Raw genomic sequence first — 20,714 nt, 5'->3', positions numbered from 1 at the left:
TTTGGAGCTTCGCTAGCAACCCGGCATTTCATCTCCGACAAAGTTATCCCGAGAGAAGTAAAGCAAGTGTGTAAGTCCATCTCTGAATGTTTGTAAAGCATTCCTGCGTTAAGCTTAACAAACGATATATGGAGCGACTGCCTCTTCTTGCTGCTACTTCAATCATGAAACTGCTTAACGATCAGCTGATCGGCTTTTCTGTCGCGAGTGTCTCTTGTTTGCTTTTGGCCCACTTTGCACCAGAAAGAGGAAACCAGCGGCTGAACAACAGCAGCACGTTTAAGCTTGATCAGCTGTTGTTAGAATGTATTTAATATTACTTTCTACTCGAGGATCTTTTTCTACGTAGCTGACGGCTGGTAACTGTGCAGGGGCGGATCTAGCAAAGTTTAGCCAGGGGGGCCGATAGGGCATTAACAGGGAAAAGGGGGCACAAAGACATACTTTTCTTTCTTATTCTCATTTAAAATGTCTAGCTTTTAATAAATAATTATCTGACAGCCAAAGTTTTAATTTGATGCAAAATGAATAGAAGTCCATTACTGTATATAGTAACTATTAAGTCTAATATACCCTAGTAAGCTATACTACTTTTTCCTTTGGGAAGGTACCATCTGTGCAGTCTGCAATTTTGTTGAAGAAAGATGTTGAATCTATTTAATATTTCTTGAAAAATAATTGATTTCTGTGCATTTTTTTTTCACACTGCATCAAATTAAGGTTGATTACGGCGATTAAGCATCATGAGGTGGAGCGTGAGGGGTGGTTCCCTATTTTTTATTTATTTATTTTTGTTGTTGCTGGGAGTTGGAACCCTATTAGTTAGGTTGCTTAATATTTATGCTAAGTACTCTTTAAAATACCAGAATAGGGAGGATGGTGTAGGTTTAAGTTTATTAGATTGATCAGTATTGCTGTACTATGAAATATTTTTTTTTTGCATACAGGTATAACAGAATAGCTTTAGTGTAGTTGTTGTTTTAAACTTGAGTATGAACTTATACAAAATGCAGCAAGATATTTAAAAAACAGTTTTGTTGATTAAAAAACACCATATCGGATTCATATCGGTATCGGCAGATATCCAAATTTATGATATCGGTATCGGTATCGGACATAAAAAAGTGGTATCGTGCCATCTCTACTTCTGGTTGAGGTAAAGGCTTTCACACAGCTAGAGAAGATCATAGGGTTTCATAACGTGACTAAATTAGTTTCATATATGATCTTTTTTTTTCTCACATGGTCACATTCATATGACTTTGTTAGCGTTCCTGGTGCTCTCTGACAGGCAGAGAGCACAATAACCATGGTGTTAACCAATCTATTTCTAGTAATACACCAGTTAAAATAAATTTTGATAAATCATCAAAAATGGCATATTGGTTGATGTCTTCATAGATAGATCTTCACATTTGACTTTTACTTTCATGCTCATTAACCTTCCTTTTCTATGGGAATAAAGGCAGAATAGAACCAGCTGGCAGCCAGTTGGGTCAAGTCCCCTCGAGTTGTGCTCATTGACAAAGACTCATTCAGACTGATGACAACATGCTGGCAATCTGTTTGCATTTGCATGAAGTTACAGCAGAAGAACAAACAAGAATGCCTTTTGACATTTTGTTGAACAGGATCCGGACTTGTTTTCTTTGTTTTCCAAATTTCTTTAAAAAAAAAAAATTTGACCAACTTGAAAAGTTGGATGCCAGGATCCTTTTCTTGCTGTTGATTTCAGCATGTCATACCAACATTTCTTAACAATTGACACGGCTGTGTTATGTTCTGTTATCATAACAGAAGCTAAAATACATCTTTGTTAAATTAGCTTAAAATGATGCTCAATTGTAAAATAATGCATGTAGAGTTGCAACATAAAGTGGTGGATAATGCATTATACTTGTATTAGAGTTAGACTAGTCTAAGGCTGACGTGGCTTAAAGTCCCACTGAAGTGGCTTAAAGGACGCTTAGGAAACAAATCCTTGGTTTCTGTTTCGTTTTTTCATTTTGGTTTTTTGTGTATTTGTTTGTTTTTATATCACTATTTTTATATCACAGAGACACATCATTATAATTGAAGTTCAAGTAAATCTGCTCTCTCTGTGTGAAAGGTCCAGGGTTCAAAAAATGTTGTCAAGTGAGCTTTCAAAATGAGTGTGAAGGGTGAGTGATAGTTTCAGATTTAAAAAAATACAAATGGAGTAAAAATAAACACAAAAATTAATTGGATAACAGTTATTATTACCTTGGCAGCAAGTAAAGTGTATGTGGGGGGGAAACATTGCAAAAATTAATACAATTCTTGTGTTTCTATTCTTTATATGTCGCTGTTATCCTTCTACAATCTGTACCCATATGTTTTCTAGTATGGACCCTAACAACTGCCTGCATACATTGATAAACTTGGTTAGACCCGAGTACTCCATCCATTAGCTAAATTCCTAGCTATTTCATTATCTGAGTGATTTCCAGCCCCTGCCCACTACTCTACTGAACCAGAGGCTGGATTGCCAGTAACCTCTTCTGTCTCTGGAGGGCTGAACCAGGCATTCTGTCTAAGCTTCAAATATTTAGCACACCTAATTGAGATCCGTGTTGAAATGTACACTCGTAATAACATAAAGGTATTTTAGAAATGGTGTTTTTTGTTTGTATGTGGACAGAGTAAGTGTTGCCTACACTATGGTTAGCCCTGCGCAGCCATTCCTCAGCTCTGTAGTGGAAACTAGGCCGAGCTGGTGTCAGGTTTCCATGTTGCAGCCGTTCCTGTCCCAGACACTCAGGGACTCGCATTGATTTTATAAACCACAACTCCAGGACAGCATTCAGGGCTCTGAACACCATAATGACATAATGGATGTTTTGGCCAAGCCAAGCAAAATGACATTATGTTCAGTGTGGTGTTTTATGTCTGCAATGCCTTGAATTTCTCTGGAAATGCACTGTGTAATGCTATGTGAAACACTCTGAGCTCCAGGAATAGACTGGCTGCTTGCTACACCATTAACTGAGATTTGTAAAGACAGGGAGACAAAGATAAGTAAGTTTGACGGTATAATTCAGTCCCTGTGTAGACAATAATGAGTCCTATTTCACCAGCTCCGTTCCATCAACTTGGCTAACGAAGTTGAGGATATGTCATTTGTGTCATCCGCGCAATGCAATTCAATAAATACGATTTGTTGTTAGTAAACACTGACAGTGAGACAAAGTGATATTAAAAGGAGTCATCCTGTTGGTCCTTTGAGTATTTTTCTACAGTGTGGTGTGGAGCTTTATTGATATAAGCACATAATCTCCACAGCTTACATTAACAGAAACTGTAAGTAGTGTAAATGGTTGAAGCGGCAGCTCAAAGTGACTTTCACGTTTGTTTGTTTTTGTCTGAACTAAAGTCAGAAATCAGAAATGATTCACTTTGAGACTGGCAGAAACAGCACTGCATGATTGAAAACTTTATATTGCTATTGCTTAGTCTTAATTCACATTATTTAAATTGTAAAAAAGTGTTAATTGTAGTTTGTTTTGTTTGTTTTTACATATAAAACTGAGATTGACATTTTAGAACTTGAAAATTAACTAAAGTGCATTGATTTGAAAATATCAAGTTTCTAATTATTTAGCTGTGTGTGCTGCTCTTACAACTGACAAAATTGCAATTGCATTATAAAAATATAAATACAGGTATTTGTTTTATTCTTTAATGCATGCATTAGTAGGAGAAGCTTAAGCTATTAGATCACCATTATTACATTCAATCAATAAAATAAGCTGAGAAAACAATAGCGATTACTCACCACCTCGAATGTATCATGATTAACGGAGACTATTGATCACCGTTATGTGACATCATTGTTTATCAGCTGCTTTTTCATTCGAAGTCAAAGATCTTTAATTCTTTTAGAGTCTCCTTATTGAGCAGAGTCACAGTATGACTGATTTTCTTGTGTGGTGGAGCTATCCCTCTAACTGTTTAAAAATCAATGAGCAGGGCTGCCTGTGGTCTCATAATTACATCATTTTTGCATCACTTAGTTAAAATATTTAGGTATTTAATTGTCCAAACTTTTCACTAGTGCTGTATTTCCATTTCTTTTTTCGCATTCAGTTGTTTTTGATAAATAACTCATTCATGATGTTGTATATTTCCAGAAAAGATATACACTCAACAAAAATATAAACGCAACACCTTTGTTACTGCTCCCATTCCCCATGGGATGGACGTAGAGACCTAAAATTCATTCCAGATACACAATATAACCATCCCTCCCAAACAGTGGTCACAAATCAGTCCAAATGTGTGGTAGTGGGCACATCTGCCATATTGAGATAATCCATCCCACCTCACAGGTGTGCCACATCAGGATGCTGATCTGACATCATGAGTAGTGCACAGGTGTACCTCAGACTGCCCACAACAAAAGGCCACCCTGGAATGTGCAGTTTTTTGCGCTATTGGGGGTCTGGGGACCCAGAACCGGTCAGTATCTGGTGTGACCACCATTTGCCTCATGCAGTGCAACACATCGTCACATGGAGTCTATCAGATTGTTAATTGTGGCCTGTGGAATGTTGGTCCACTCCACTTCAATGGCTGTGCGAGGTTGTTGGATAGTCGTGGGAACTGGTACACGCTGTCGTATACGCCGGTCAAGCACATCCCGAACATGCTCAATGGGTGACATGTCCGGTGAGTATGCTGGCCATGCAAGAACTGGGACATTCTCAGCTGCCATCTGCCCTGAACAATGTGAACCATGATTCATCCGTGAAGCGCACACCTCTCCAACGTGCCAGACGCCATCGATGTGAGCATTTGCCCGCACAAGTCTGTTACGGCGACGAGCTGGAGTCAGGTCAAGACCCCGATGAGGACGACGGGCATGCAGTTGAGCGTCCCTGAGACGGTTTCTGACAGTTTGTGCAGAAATTGTTTGGTTGTGCAAACCAATTGTTCCAGCAGCTGTCTGGGTGGCTGGTCTCAGACGATCTTGGAGGTGAACCTGCTGGATGTGGAGGTCCTGGGCTGGTGTGGTTACACGAGGTCTGCGGTTGTGAGGCCGGTTGGATGTGCTGCCATATTCTCTGAAACGCCTGTGGAGACGGCTTATGGTTGAGAAATGAACATTCAATGCACGGGCGACAGATCTGGTTGACATTCCTGCTGTCAGCATGCCAATTGCACGCTCCCTCATTGCTTGTGGCATCTGTGGCATTTTGCTGTGAGACAAAACTGCACATTCCAGGGTGGCCTTTTGTTGTGGGCAGTCTGAGGTACACCTGTGCACTACTCATGATGTCAGATCAGCATCCTGATGTGGCACACCTGTGAGGTGGGATGGATTATCTCAATATAGCAGATGTGCCCACTACCACACATTTGGACTGATTTGTGACCACTGTTTGGGAGGGATGGTTATATTGTGTATCTGGAATGAATTTTAGGTCTCTACGTCCATCCCATGGGGAATGGGAGCAGTAACAAAGGTGTTGCGTTTATATTTTTGTTGAGTGTAGTATCACATGTATCACCTTCTTACAAAGAGATTTTACTAATAAAATGAATATTTATAACTATAAACTTAAACAAATATATTGCTTTATTTGATGTTTTGGCTAAATACATGTAATTGAAACACTCGGGAGATGTATCATTCTGCCCTGTTTTCCTCATCCTTTAAAATTACATAAGCATAAGTGACCTGAACACTTTGATGTAAGAGAAGGTTTCTCTTCTTAATACAGCACAATTTCTGTGCAAAGCCTTAAAGAATCACTTAAGAAATTCCCTTGAATCAAAAAGCAAGGAAAGCAAAAGCAAAGAAAGTTGGCAGTGTTTTTTTTCCCCTTTTAGTAGCAGATGGAACTGGAAGGGAGCCAGTTGCTGTTAGAGGCTGATTGTTTGGATAGACTGTAATGGTTTCCTTTTTTCGGTTATTGTTGGCTGTAGGAAGGAAGGCATTAGGTCCACTGCCACAGCAGAGACCTGATATAAATGCAAACAAAAGCATTTCATTTTCTAAATATGACATTTTTATTCTCTTTCTTTATGTGTCCTTCTTCTTTCTTTTTCTTCTTGACCTTACCTGGGAGGGAAAAAAATAAAAAAATAAATAAATATATATTATGCATGCTCATAAATCCAGTTTAAATAAAGACTCTGCTAGAGCATTCAATATTCTTTCGATATATTTCAGTACAACATTTTGTAAGTAAGCATTAATCACTATATTTATGAACAGTAATACTGAAGCCTACAGTACTGTGCCACACCTCATTATTTTATATTTTACTTCCAAGGAGCCTGACTTTCTAATTATTTTTATTTTATTTTTTATTTTTGAAGTGTTCCCCAGACTTTCTTGAAGTTTTCAGAGATTTTCTGTGGACTTTGGCTGCTTTTACATTCATTGTCAGTCCAGTCTTGTACTATTTTTGGAGCAACCTGGGTTTGTTTTTTTAATTGCACTACTTAACACTGACCTATGAATAATTCAAACATAAAAAATGAATATGCTGAGGAGGTAAGGAGAGAGGCTAACCATTAATGTCTGCAGCTATCTGTAAAACATGGTGGATACTCTGGCATGGTTTGTGGCTACATTTCAGCCAGTGGTGTTGTGGATGTTGTCAAAATTGATGGAATTATGAACACCTTCATTTTTCAACATGACAATGATCCCAAACACACTGCCAATGCAGTAAAAGCAGACCTGGACAGACAAAAACAGTGGAGCAGTATCAGTCATGGATTAGCCTCTCCCAGAGTCCGGACTTCAACGTGTTTGTCTTACACTGTATTTCCATTTATGTTTTAACCTGCCAGTAAATCTCTGCACCTACTGGAGGTTTGATGTATGGAGACTCACCGTAGACATGCATATATGCAGATTATCAAATAATAATACAAACTTTGTTTTGTCATGATTTTTTCAGCTCCAGCACTCTGACAGGATGGCATCACACGAAGGGGAGGAGCCTCCTCCGTACCAGGGCCGAACAGATAGTCGTTTAAAGAGCAAGAAGCCACCCAGCCTTGTAATAGCCATCCCTCCACCAGAAGCAGTGATGTCCCAGGTAGGCTGGTTGTGTTTTTTTTTTTTTACCTGACCCTGTCCTTCACTGCTTGGTATCATGCAACAGTTATTTAAATGTGTTGTCACATAACACGTAGGGTTGACATGGACCCTAACTCTGAAAATATAGACTGACTCATGAGCAGGTCTGTGCTTCTGTTGTCTCTGAAGTTTGCTGCTCTCTGTGGATTTAACACAATGAATTCTACAAGATATTAGTACATGCTAAATGAACTATCATGGATGCCTTCCGGTGGCTAGCCACTAAAAAACCGAAGTAAAAGTGTAATTTGCTAAGTGATACTGAAGAGCGTTACTGGCTGAAATCCAAATTGATGACTACTACATCTGAGCTGACGTTGATCACGGACACTACAGTCTGTCCTGCACTAGGTTAACATGGTCTACAATACTGCAAACTACCCACAAAGTGTGGTGATTTTCTTATTAGCACAGACTGGCAAACATAATACTGATATACTCTTTATGTTGTCAAAGGGTTTAAAAGGGTTTTTTTTCTCTCAATTATACAATTTTAAAATAACTTGTTTTTTCTCCCCAGAAAAATGTGTGAAAATATTTACAAATGTCTTCTCTACTCTACCATTATTTAGCTTTTGTTTTCTTGTGCTACTACTACTAGTGGCCTGTCAAGCTCCATACTCTCTCACATCACATGTAATGTAGCGAAATCTAAAAAGTGACCTGTAAAATAACTCATTGTGAATCACTCACTCCTGCGTATAGCACAAAGTTCTTCATTTAAACGGAGATAAGCAAAGATCAGCTCAATGAACACAGAATTAAAACAGAGCCAAAAAAAGCCCGAGTGTTGTGATTGTTACTGAACAAATTTCTTCAAAGAAAGGCTTTTTATTCATTTTGTGTTAGTAAAGAGCACATTCCTCTCAATCTGCTTCATAAACATGGTCCAAAAAACATGTCTGGATATTTTGTGGGTAGCTCACATGGAGGTTCAGATCAATTTTCGGTTTCACTCACTGTGCGATTATGAAAATTAATGGATGGATTAATGGGCTGATGGACTACTTCATAAATGGTTTGTAATAATCATTTGACTCAGGATGCACAGTAGAAGAAAATAAACGATTATGGGCAGTACTTTACTTTTAAGAGTTTACAACACATTAAAGCAGCACAGTGTTCCTCGAACTATCTGGCAGTTTGTGTAGCCCATATATTTGTAACGGCGGGCCTCATGCTAGCAACACAAACAAAGGCATTTTAGCTACACAAATTAGTTGGTGCTCAGAGTTCAACTGAGCATGTCACATTTAAACTGTTCTAAAAGGCAAGCAGTGTAATAAACATGTAAATTTGTGCTGTGGCTTTGCACTGCAGGTATTTATGCTACTAGCTTTTCCATTACAAAGACAATTTTAGATCATCCTAAATTTGGTACTGATTTGCTGCATCATGTGCCATAGTTAATACTTAATCAGGATGTGTGAGGCTGAAAACAAAAACTACATATGAAAAGCATTTTAGTTAAGTAGAGTAATAACAACTAGATCTTAAGAAAAAATGATTACAGAGGAAGTCTTATACGTTTTTGTCATTGGAGTCAGTCAATGTTACCATTGGAGCCTGCTCAACAAGGCTTTGTTTCAGAAGGTGTGTGTGTGTGTGTGTGTGTGTTTTTTTTTTTTTTTGTTTGTTTGTTTTTTTTTTGGGGGGGGGGGGGGGGTATTGGAGCTAGAAACGGGGAGTTTAATGCCTTTTTAAATTGTTGATGTTAAAAATTGTCACGTGGGGCACAAACATTTTTGGAGCATTGAACTGAATAACATTTAAGAGCCACTGGTGTAAAAGAGGGCATTTGTCCTCACTCCTCTGGAAGGAGATTGAGCATGGCCTAATTATGAAGGTACTTGCAACCTGATCGTTTGACAGGCTTTCCCCCTGCACAGGCAATATTATTTAGTTTTTATAGCTTATATATTTTATAGCAGCAAAGATTTCTGATGACAACATTTTCTTCGCTTCCTTTCTTCTGGTCAGCCACCACGACAATCCCTGAAAAAAAACCCAAGTGCTCAAGCGACCGGTTCTGTGTCAGAGAGCGTCGATGGACATAGAGATGGAGAGTTTTCAGCAAGAGAAAGACGGGAGAAGTTTAGCAGACAAACATCGCTCTCACAAAGCATCCGAAAGTAAGCTCTGCTGCTGCTTCTGCTGTTGTTTTTGTCTCAGAGTCAAGTGTGACTCCACCTACAGCGGAGGCATAAGTAGCTTTGGGAGACAGAAAAAAATCAAATGTATGTAAGCATTCTCCCCTAAAGTGTATTTCAAAGAAGTCTGGGTGTTGTTCCCTGCAGTTCATTCACCTAAAACTATCAAGCACACACAATTCATTCATCCAGAAATCTCCTCTTCATAATCCTAATCCTAATTGCAGTCATTTAATTACTCCCATTTATCAACTACATGTCCTAATAGTCCAGTCATTGAGCGTGCAGCAAGCGTCAAGACATTTAATGTTTGGTAATAAAGTGCACTAATGTCTTTAAGAGTGCACAGTACGTGACTTTTGACTTCCCTTATATGAAAGTTATCCAAGCTACATCAGCTTGAACAAAGCTGCATTGTGTAATTTGGTGTCAAAATGTAACTGTTTATTTTTTTCTTTTGTGGTAGTATCTACTCTCTTCATATAAGGTGAAAAACAAGACTCGGATGTTTCGTTTCATTTCTTGTTTATGTAGCTTTTAAGAATAGGTATATGCTAAACATTTCAGGTCATTTTTGTGAATATCTTCTTTTAGCTGAACAATCTTTCTGTCCCTCCAGGAGTACAGCCCAGTGGTTCGGTGTGGGCGAAGACTGTGAGACTAATCAGCAGGTCTGGCACCGGAAGAGCCTGCGCCACTGCAGCCAGCGCTATGGCAAGCTGAAGCCCCAGTACAGAGAGCCCGAGACGGCCACCAGCATCGACCAGAGCCTGGATTCACCAGCTGCCCACAGGATGCCCAGGGTATAATACCGTCATACAAAGACAGCGTCACTTAGTGTGTTATCCTACTGTTAGGATGCTACAGTTTTATTTAAATGTCTACCTTATCGGTAATTTTAACTTGAGTGGAGAACATCATCCAGGAAACATGATGCACTTTCTGTTTAATATTCTGATACTTTTGTAAGAAAAGAAAAACTTTTTGTTCTGAAGGAAACTAAACAGAATGACACACAGCAGGCTCCATGTGTAGCTACTAAGACTTTCCATTTCTAAACTGCCAAGAAGCTCAACTTTTTTTCTTTGTTCTCCACCTGCATTTTTTCACTTGATGAAGTGGAGAGATTTCTCAAGAAGACACTATATTAAAGTGCTGCATAGTTACAGACGTGGACCATCTGTGCTGCAGACGAATCATGTCTCTCTTTCAGTCTGTGCCAGACAGTTCTGCTCCACTCATCCAATATTTTGTTCATCTTTTTGTTCTCTGTCCTCATCTACACACACCTACCATCATTCCCTCTTTGCTACATATATGTACGTTTACACAAACACATAAAGCAGTTCTCTCTCTCCCAGTGTCAGCACTGTGAAGTTTGTAAGTTATAAGTATGATCCTGTCATGCTCACCCACAGAGTGCTTCTTCTTCAACGTCGGCACAGTAGGAATATGTAAAGATGCTTACCAGTTCAAATTCACGTGACTGTCACAGTGAAGTATTTTTATCAGGCTGACCCTAATCTCTCTTTCTGCTAGATTGTGGACCCCCTGGCACGAGGGCGAGCCTTCCGCTGCCAGGATGAGTTGGACAGCCGCTCTCCAAGAACACCTCAAACAGCTCAAGGGGGTCCGGTCACACCAGGCGTCGCTTCACTCATCTCCTTCACCAGCCAGCGCTCCGGGTACAGTCGCTTCCCCAAACGAAAGCGAGAGTCCGTCGCGCGCATGAGCATCAGAGCTGCGTCCAACCTGTTGAGGGTGGGTGGAAATGAAAAGCAGAGTGGCAAGAGCACTGGTTCGAATCCCGGCCTTTAATGTTTCCTCTGTGTTTGCATGCTTTTTAGCCATCCCTTTGAATAAAATGACAGTAAATGCCAGCATTTATTGTTTTTATCATTATTAGCATCATTAAAATCTCTCCTTTTTTATGCACTTGAAGAACCGCATGTCATGTGGCGTGTTTGTTGTTCAGGGTCGCAGCAGCTTGGCAGGCCCACAGGCTGGTCGCAGTTTCCCCAGGAAGAGCTTTGTCAGGCCCAGCTGGATGGACGAGGACACTGTGGATTCTGCAGATGCATCCGAGTCGCTCTTCTTCAGTAAGGTCAGCAGCAGCTCTCGCAGCCACCCGTTTGGCACCCGGATCTTTGCAGCAGTTTCTTTCCTTGCTTTTACTCTGTTTGACAAAATTCTATGTTTTCATTCGATTGTCATTGTTTACCTGCTTCTTCTCTCAGCCTCCATTTTTTTCTGTGACTGTATTTTTCTTTTTTTGTCCTCCTGTCTTCCTCGCTGTTTGTGTGTCCCATACAGCAACACATAACATGTGACTACACGTTAATTACTGCCCTCTCTTTTTGTCCTCTGTGTCCTGCATTACCTCTGTACAGGGTGATGTCCGTGATGAGTTATATTCCATGGCCGATGATGTCTTTGAGTCGCCTCCCTTGTCTGCCTCTTTTGCTCCCTGCGAGCAACCTTCCAGCCTGTGAGTAAATATAAATACTCAACCAAAGTCTCTGAATTGCACACATTGTGTTTTGTTTTTTTTCCTTTTTAACCCTAATTCTTTCTCTGTCTTGCATACCTGTCTTCCTCTCAGTCCCAGTAAGGATTTATCACAGGCTCCTAAAATGCCAACACTATTCCACGAAATGGCTCAACCACGTCGCGGACGTCGCATTGCCTCCCAAGTGAAGCACTTTGCGTTTGACAAGCAAAAACGTCAGTATGGTTTGGGAGTTGTGGGGAAATGGCTAAACCGACAGTATCGACGAAGCATTAGCAGCAACGTCCAGAAGCAGCTGGACGACTTCCACAGCCACAGGTTGGGAATGAGCACTGTGCATATATACAAGTGAATTATTTGCTTGATTTAAATCAACATAACACAATTCAGAGAGAGATAATTAATTAGGCTGACAAAGTGCTGAAAGTATTTATTGGTTAGTCTTTGTTTTAGCTGTTACTCGATTCACAGCACTGTTTTGTGGTGTGCATGATTTCAGACCCTACTTTACCTACTGGATTACATTTGTCCACATCGTTATCACATTGCTGGCCTGCTGCACGTATGGGTTTGCCCCTGTTGGGTTTGCACAACATTCGACAACTGAGCTGGTAAGTATATATCTCACAGATTAATTTGGAGCAATATTTAAAAATAGAAAATATACTTTTTGACATGACAGGTTTCATATCAGTGTGAAAATTGAAGGTTAACATTTCGTAGTGTAACTCAGTATTGAAATTAGAATTCCTTTTTTTGCTCTTGAACACTCAATGTAAATATATTACCAACTTTTTAGTAGCTGTATTTGTGTCCTAAAACTCACAGAAAGAGATGTGTATTACTGTGCAAGCTAATACTCACAAGTCCTTGATCAGACTCATTTGTAAACTGTGATGCTCTGCTGCCCTCTGTAGGTGCTGAAGAACAAAGGCATTTATGAGAGTGTTAAGTATGTCCAACAACAGAACTTCTGGATTGGTCCAAGCTCTGTAAGTTTAGCTGTATTATTAATGTGCTTAGAACGGCTTTGGATGTTTGTCTAGATGTGCAAAACCTAAGGGAACAGCTCCCAAAAATGGTCGATATGGTAAAATGAACACAGCCAGAATGTATGATACCAGCACAGCTAAAGGGAGCTCACATTTGGTGTGAAGTTTAGGTTTGCTGTGTTTTCAGGTGGGACACTTCTGCCCTCCTCCAGTGCATTTACTTTATTTTCTCACTTCATGTTTTATCAGTGATGATTTACTGCATTTATTAAGTTACAAGCCTAAAAATGTCAATTTATTTTCTGCATTTAAAATTGATCGTTTCAGTTGTGAGAGTAAATTGTTTAAATGGAGGCTGAGCTGACCGGTTTTAGTAATTTATTAAGAAAAATAACGGAACTTCTATGTTTGAATGCATGAGCACATACACTATGTTGCCAAAAGTATCCACTCGTCTGCCTTCACACCCTTATGAACTTGGGTTGAGATTAAGACAGTCAGTCTCTTCTACACTTGCTCATCCATGACTTTATGGACCTTTCTTAGTAATGACAATAACATTATCATCCTTCCAACAGACAAGGATAAGTGCAAGGAAGAATATCATGAGAAAAATTTTGTCACTGCTCAGTGACAAAAATAAGATAAGATAAGACTTTATTGATCCCACAACGGGGAAATTATTGCGTCACCTCAGCTCAGGTACAGATATCAGAAGGAAATGCAAAAATACAAATAAGTGCAATCAATGAAAAAAAGTAAGATAATACACTATATACAATGGTAGCATACACAGTATGTGATTATGGATATAGTTGGAAATATGGAAGACATAAACTATATAGCTTGATATAGCTATTGTACCACTGCTATTCCTATTTATAGACACGTACACACTAAATATACATATGTATACATATACAGACATATATACCTGCACATGTCCATATACATGGAAGGTCCATTATGCATGAAGTGGTGACCGTGGATGTTCAGTGTCCAGTGACTTATGACATCGTGATATGTAATTTGTAAATACTTACAAACCCCTGAAACGAGACCCAGGAAGTGGTTACAGGAAGAGGGTGATAGATTGTCTGATGCAGTTAGAATGAGACAATGGTATTGACGGGACCTCATACCACAGGTTTTACCCAGGCGAATCTACACAAAGTCTGTATGGTTTACCCAAGATAAATAAACAGGGTTTACCTTTAAGACTAATTGTCTGTATGATCAACTCGGTCACCTATAACATCTCAAAGTTTCTGGCTTTGATCTCCTCAACCCGCTTGTAGACAGCTCTGAACACCACATCCAGAACAACGTGGATTTTGTTGAGAAAGTGAGAGATGTCATTATGGAGGTTTGAGTCAAGGAGGCCATTTACGTAAAAAGGGAAAGACCATCTCTGAATCGAGGAGGGGGGCATCTTCACCTTCTTACAATGCTGTGATTGCAGCCATTTCCCAACTTTCTGTGAATGGTACTCATGGCCTTTGATCAGTGGTCCTTGATCAATGATCAGTGGTCTTTGATCAACAGGATTTGATCAGTGGTTGTTGATCAATGGTCATGACAATTTGCATATTAATGATCAAGGAACTGACCTCACAGCCCATTGTTCCCTCAGTGGTGCTACGTTCAGTCATTGTGCAAATTTGCTGTTTATAAGGTTGAGGGAACCTGCAGTCAGCTGAGACTGAAAAAGTCACTTGGATGAGTGATGAAACGTCTCCCCCACTAAAAACGCTACGTCCAGATGAACAGAGCCAACATCAACATTTGGATACAGGAGTAAATACCTTTGGGGAAAATTGTGTATTTAAAAGATAGACAGGCACCAGTTTATTTCTTTATCATCTTAATCTGTGTTTAGCATGTGTGTTACCACATTTTTTTTGATCTTTTAAAATAATTTCCATCAATTTTTAGGAAGACCTCATCCACCTGGGGGCAAAATTCTCCCCCTGCATCCGTCGGGATGCACAAATCGTCAGCCTGATCGAGAAGGCCAGAGAGCTCGAGAAAGATTCTGGCTGCTGCGTTCAGAATGACAACTCCGGATGTGTGCAGACCCTCAGCTCCGGCTGCTCTGTACGTGATAATATACACATACCTGTGCACATGAGTTTATAATCTTTAAGCATATAATCACTTAAACGCTCGTGCTAATCATTCACAGTGTCTTTGCTGTACTCTTGAACTTTTCCCCTTTAGATGCAGATTTTGGGTGTGCAGTAAAAAAGAAACATAATCCGTTTTTCATTTCTTTGCTGTGCTTGGTAAATGAGAAAGAAAACTGTGTCTTAAATATTTATAATAATATAAATGTATAATAACTTCATGCAGGAGACGCTGGCCACCTTTATTAAATGGGACAATGAACAAATGGAAAACATCAGTAGGTCGTCCGGTTCTGTCTGTCACCAGGACCCCAGGTGAGGATATGAAGCTTAATTAAAGTGTGTCATTAAAGACTCAGCAGCGTTTCACCACTTTGATGCTTTTCTTGTTGTGAACAGAATATGTGAGGAGCCTGCCTCTGCAGAGCCTCATTTATGGAAGGATGACATCACCACGTGGCCGGTGAGGGGCCACCGCTGCCTCGTTCATTCTTCATTTTTCTGTTGCTACTCTGTGTTCACTTGCATCTGAACCACATTTTATATTAATTTTCCTTTTTCTTTTTTTTTTTCCTTTTTTTTTGGTTTTACCTGTGCTGCTGTCAGATCTGTACATATCCAAAGAAGTGGAGTCACACAGGCTACAGACACATGGACTGTAACATCAAAGGACGGCCCTGCTGCATAGGAACTAAGGGCAGGTGCGAAACATGTGTTTGCTAAAGCGCTTTGCTACTCTGAGGTCATCTGTTTTAAATAAATAAATAAAATTTTATTTATTTATGTATTTATTTGTAGATGTGAAATCGCAACCAGAGAGTATTGCACTTTCATGCATGGTTACTTCCACGAGGAAGCCACCCTCTGCTCACAGGTATTGTGTGTGCATGATGATGAGTGTGTGTGTCTTTTTCTTTAGTATGTTTCTGACTGCAGTGTTGTTACACAGGTCCACTGTCTGGATGATGTGTGCGGCTTGCTGCCCTTCCTTAATCCTGACGTTCCCGATCAAGTCTACCGTCTCTGGCTCTCTCTCTTCCTACATGCTGGGTACGCACTTCCCCCTGCAGCAACGTCCTAAGACAAAGATTTATTTTTCCTGTGGTCATGTTTTATGGCTATGTTGCACAGATCTTTTAATTTCTGACACATCTATCTATGAATGAGCTATTTCAGCTGAATGTAGCATTGATGATATATTGTGAGACTGTGTAATATGCCATGACAAAGCCTTTTACACAGTCAATGAACTGTTTCATTAATTTGCTATGAGTGATTACTTAATGCAGTTTCACTGTGTCAGCATCCTTGAGGATTCAAAACTAATGAAACATTTCTAATTGAGGACCCAGTGCTCGTGAGACGTTCGCTCACATGAGAACTGTAATACTAATACCAGGCAGGCACAAGGGATTTCCCTCAGATGTAACCCTTTAAAAGCAGGCGAGCAAACAAGCCAAAGGAGCTTAATGGGGGAAAAAAAAAAAATCCTAAATGCATATTTGTGATAATGCAGTGGTGGAAAGGAGTTTTAGTTACCAGTGATAACCTTTGTTTGTGTGTGTGTGTGTGTGTGTGTGTAGGCTTTTACACTGCGTGGTGTCCGTAGTGTTCCAGATGACCATACTGAGGGACCTGGAGAAGCTGGCAGGTTGGCTTCGCATCTCCATCATTTACATGTTGAGTGGGATCACTGGTAACCTCGCCTCTGCCCTCTTCCTGCCCTACAGAGCCGAGGTGAGTTCGTCACATATATGTAAATACACATTAATACACTTTTTTTTTTTCTCTGAAAGTTTCAAGGCACACAGGATGTGAAGTTTTGTGCACTTAAGCTTTTTAAATTCATTTGTCTGAAAGTTTATGTTAAACCTTCAGTTAAGTGTCCTTGGTAAGTGAATATTCCAGTCGCATCCGCTATAAGGAAACTCTGTTTAATCTGTTAAGTCTGTATATGTGGGGCACTTGGGGCTCAGGAGCAAATCGCCCACTAAATAGAAGGTCTGGTTCGATCCAGCCCACATGCCAGTGTGTCCTTGGACACGATGCTGAAGAAAGAAAAAACAGCTTTTCACACACTTTGTTCTAAACACCAACATATCTGAGTTGCAGTGACTTTTGACAGGATTGGATGTACTTCTGTTGATTAAGCACTTACACTTGACACACACAGGTACTTTCACACTGTCAAATTTCTGCGATGTAAAATCAGACATTGTATATACTTATGTGCTTTCTTCCTCATTTACCCCCTAAATTATCTAAAGGGAGAAACCGTCATGCTGTTTCACTTCATGTATTTCTCGCTACACTATAATCTGAGTTCAGGTCTAAATGTCACCTGTGTGAGCTCCAGCTCTCGTTAGTTTTGTGTTACATTCTTATTTGAATTGCAGTTTCTGTGCCTGCTGTCTAAACTCTGTGGCTTAGCTCAGCTTAGTTGAGTTCACTCACTGGACGAGGGTTTCTCCTGTTGGGGATTATTGGAGCAGAATTGACCATCTTAGTCTAGAGGTTTAGAGGGGTGCAGGAAACACTTGTGGTATTAACTGTGGAAGTGCCTGGAGAAACCGAACTTGGGTTAACAGCACATGAGACAACTTTACTGCGAAAGCAGCAGCCCCACCAAACCGAGCGTAAAGCATCCAAGAAAGACGTGTCACAGCGCTCCCAACATTTCAGTGACCGGTAACAGCACAGCAACCAGCAGGGTAATCAGTTATGACTGTGCAGGGATAAAGAAAGAAAGGTGACCTGTTATTCACAGTTCTGTTGCATATAACCGTACTGCTGGATGTGCTGAAGGAAAGTTGAGGCAATCCTCACACAAGATCAAGTGTGAGATAGAAAATAGTTGCTGAATCAGCTGCAGCTACATGCTATGTTAACTGATGTCTGTATGTCGTTTTAAAAGGCTCTAAATAGTTGATGCTGTTCCTTTGTTGTCTGCCTTGTCTGCATTATTGTTTGTAAAAAAACAACAAAAAAAAAAAAAAAACTCACCAGAAAATATTAGATTAAATCAGCCGATGTGGTTGAATTTCATACACGTAAATATTTACAAGGAGGAAAGCAGATCTCGCCTGAAGCAGTAGTGTTTCACTCTTTTTCTTTTTTTCTTTTTTTTTTTTAAAGAGTAACACTACTATGGTCACTACTTTAAGTGATTCATTGTCATTTTTGCAAAAACAAACCCCAACAACAAATGAATAAACGTTGGGGGGGGGGCTTTTTACCAGCAAGCCTGCTTTCTTCTGAATGTATCTATATAGTCCAGTTTCCCCTTTAAGAGATTAGCCTAATGCCATTGTGCGGGTTAACAAAGGCCACTGCTGTGGTACTTAGTGAATGGGATTTCATGTTTTTCCTTTTAAACAAAGACGATTGTTGCAGAGACCAGACCTGGTCCACACGTTCCTGAACAGGTCCATCCTGACAGACAGACAGACACACACGCGCGCGCCCACACACACACACACACACACACACACACACACACACACACACACACACACACGAAACAGTTCCTCACTGATAGAGGGGACAGTTTTAATGTATAAAGAGACCAACATGTAACACATTTACGTACACGATGGCTTGATTTTATAAGCGAGCTCCAGTTGTTTTTACCTGACAATTACTGTAGTTCTAAATATCAGTGACCAGCTCACATGTCTTCACGCACCAGGAATAACCAGAGGAAGCACATGCAGTGAGGCCACTTAAGGAGGCGATTTAAGTGGATTATCCCTTTACTGTTGAATTAAGGAGCCCCTGTGGCTTTAGCAAAAATGGCTCAAACAGCAGCTGTGGCTGGAAATAAGTTTTCACAAGTAAAGGAGCTCTATGGATTTGTGAAGGAACAACTTTAGTTTCAGTTCATTAAGCTCTGCAGAGAGACGAGCAAGCATGAATATTTATTATTTGATAATGTCAGTCAAACGTCTCTTTGCTAACCACCAGTGCAGGGTACGCTAAATGTAAAAGTGCTGCATACAACATAAAGTATGCTGACCATACCTTCCTCCTCCTTTCACATTTACAACCACAACATTTTTTTTCTTAGGAGCCAGAAAACATCTTCAAGCAGTTTAAGTTACATTAAAAGGCTTTGATATACTTCAGGAGGTGCACCTGCTCAGGTTGGATGCTTTAAAAAATCAGTTCTCGACCCGACTTTCATGTTTTGGGGTTTGGTGTCTTTAAAACGGATAACTTTTTAAAACGATGTTTTTATTGCTTTTACTGTAACAAATAGAGTCAGCTTGACTAATATTATGTCCACTGTTTATATATTATCTTGAGTTTTTGTTTCAGTTTTAAACTTTTGTTTGGCTCCGTTTTAGGTGCTTCCTGTCCTGCTGCTTAACAGTATAGAAGTAATTCACTGTGGAGTTATTACAACACATTTACCTGCCTTCAGTTAGATTAAAGCTGTTCACGCTCAGAGACTTTAATAGACTTGACATTTTAGAATTAATTAAATCCTGACACTGTGAGAATGTGAAACCTAAAAGCTTTAAACAACAGGAAAAACAATCCAAACAGTGCAAAAGTCAGCGTGTTGACAGTGAGACGTCGGTGAGTTTTCTTCTTTATCTTGGTATTTGAGTGAAAGAATTTGAAGAGTGGTTTCTGGAGAAATATAAAGGGATACCTGGAGATTATATACGTTACTTTCAAGGAGAAATTGGAGAGGAGTGTCTGTCTGTCAGAACACTTCTTAATATAATTCATTAGATTATTTGTACAAAAACATTTAGGTGATTATGAGAGAGTCATACGGGAACACACAAAGCTTCTGATTCAGTTTGAGAGCAGTGAGCAGGTTACTTCTGAATGAGGGGTTTAATAGTGACGACGACTCGTGTGAGGAGCGTGTCAGCCTGCGTGTGTGGGGTGTGTGGGTGGACTGCCGTGCACTTTTTTTCCTTTTTTTTAAAAATGTTTGTGGGTGTTTAATGTCTTTGCCGATTAGCCATCTGCCTCTCACCAGGCCAAGCTTTGACGTCACCTTAATCTGCTCACCTTTACTGCGTGACCCTGGGCTCATACTGCACATCTTCCCCAGAACTGGATCTTTAACATAAGATAATCTGTGCACAACTAAACCTGCATTACGGTTAGAAAGCTTCAGTATGGATGCACTGAGAGTCGCTTAGAAACTTCTCTGAACCTCTGTCTGCTTTGCTTTAAAGAATAATTTATGAGAGATGCTGGTGAGTTTTTATCCTTACCTTACTTGCAGTAACTACAGTTTACACTGCATTAAGCCTCTTAGTGTCACTCATAATGAGTCGATTTAAATAATTGTTACTTAAAATACTATCCTGGTACTTGCTGCCAGGATTCGGTAATCAGGTTAAATCTTTGCTCCTCTGGGCCTAAACGGCGCGTCTGCCTGGTCTGTCTGTCAGCGAGCTAACTGGTTGTTGCACTTTATTTGCTGTTGTTAAATCACTGATTAATTCAGAGACCTGGTTCGCATTTAAACAAACACAGTTCACTTTAATGGTTTCCTCTGCAAATAACACAGTTCGACAAATCATCTTATTAAAATGTGTTTTTATTTTTTAAAAAATAAATTAAATTTTACAGTTCTGGCAACTCCTGGAAAGTTGTTCCAGGAGTTGTCCCCCCTCTCCCACCCATCACCACCACTACTACCACCATGTGTGAGCCTGTGTAATGTGCCAATTAAGTGGAGCAGTTAGAGTCACCCTGACATCCTGTTTGCCCCCTAACAGGACACACTAAAAGCACCTGATGCTTATCATGCGTTGGTCCAGTGCGTCAGGCGTTTAGGTTTTCTGTGCACAC

General features: G+C 40.0%; 1 protein-coding gene across 1 annotated transcript in view; it reads left to right on the top strand.

The window, feature by feature from the left end:
- LOC146572866 (inactive rhomboid protein 2-like) overlaps positions 1 to 20,714 on the top strand; it is a 36,680-nt gene that overhangs the window by 13,505 nt on the left and 2,461 nt on the right. The window contains exons 2-17 of the mRNA XM_085277306.1: positions 6,936 to 7,076; positions 9,098 to 9,249; positions 9,887 to 10,070; positions 10,807 to 11,028; positions 11,243 to 11,371; positions 11,658 to 11,755; positions 11,870 to 12,094; positions 12,276 to 12,387; positions 12,694 to 12,768; positions 14,704 to 14,865; positions 15,121 to 15,209; positions 15,294 to 15,357; positions 15,501 to 15,595; positions 15,693 to 15,768; positions 15,844 to 15,944; positions 16,478 to 16,631. Coding sequence (XP_085133432.1) covers positions 6,954 to 7,076; positions 9,098 to 9,249; positions 9,887 to 10,070; positions 10,807 to 11,028; positions 11,243 to 11,371; positions 11,658 to 11,755; positions 11,870 to 12,094; positions 12,276 to 12,387; positions 12,694 to 12,768; positions 14,704 to 14,865; positions 15,121 to 15,209; positions 15,294 to 15,357; positions 15,501 to 15,595; positions 15,693 to 15,768; positions 15,844 to 15,944; positions 16,478 to 16,631 — 2,061 coding nt within the window. The 5' untranslated portion in view covers positions 6,936 to 6,953. The remainder of the gene's footprint in view (positions 1 to 6,935; positions 7,077 to 9,097; positions 9,250 to 9,886; positions 10,071 to 10,806; positions 11,029 to 11,242; positions 11,372 to 11,657; positions 11,756 to 11,869; positions 12,095 to 12,275; positions 12,388 to 12,693; positions 12,769 to 14,703; positions 14,866 to 15,120; positions 15,210 to 15,293; positions 15,358 to 15,500; positions 15,596 to 15,692; positions 15,769 to 15,843; positions 15,945 to 16,477; positions 16,632 to 20,714) is intronic.

This window comes from Mchenga conophoros, linkage group LG6 (assembly GCF_057382185.1).
Source record: "Mchenga conophoros isolate Kocher_MC1m ecotype Shallow Benthic linkage group LG6, M_conophoros_male_GT1.1, whole genome shotgun sequence".
NCBI lineage: Eukaryota > Metazoa > Chordata > Actinopteri > Cichliformes > Cichlidae > Mchenga > Mchenga conophoros.
This window is presented reverse-complemented; position numbering and strand designations above follow the sequence as displayed.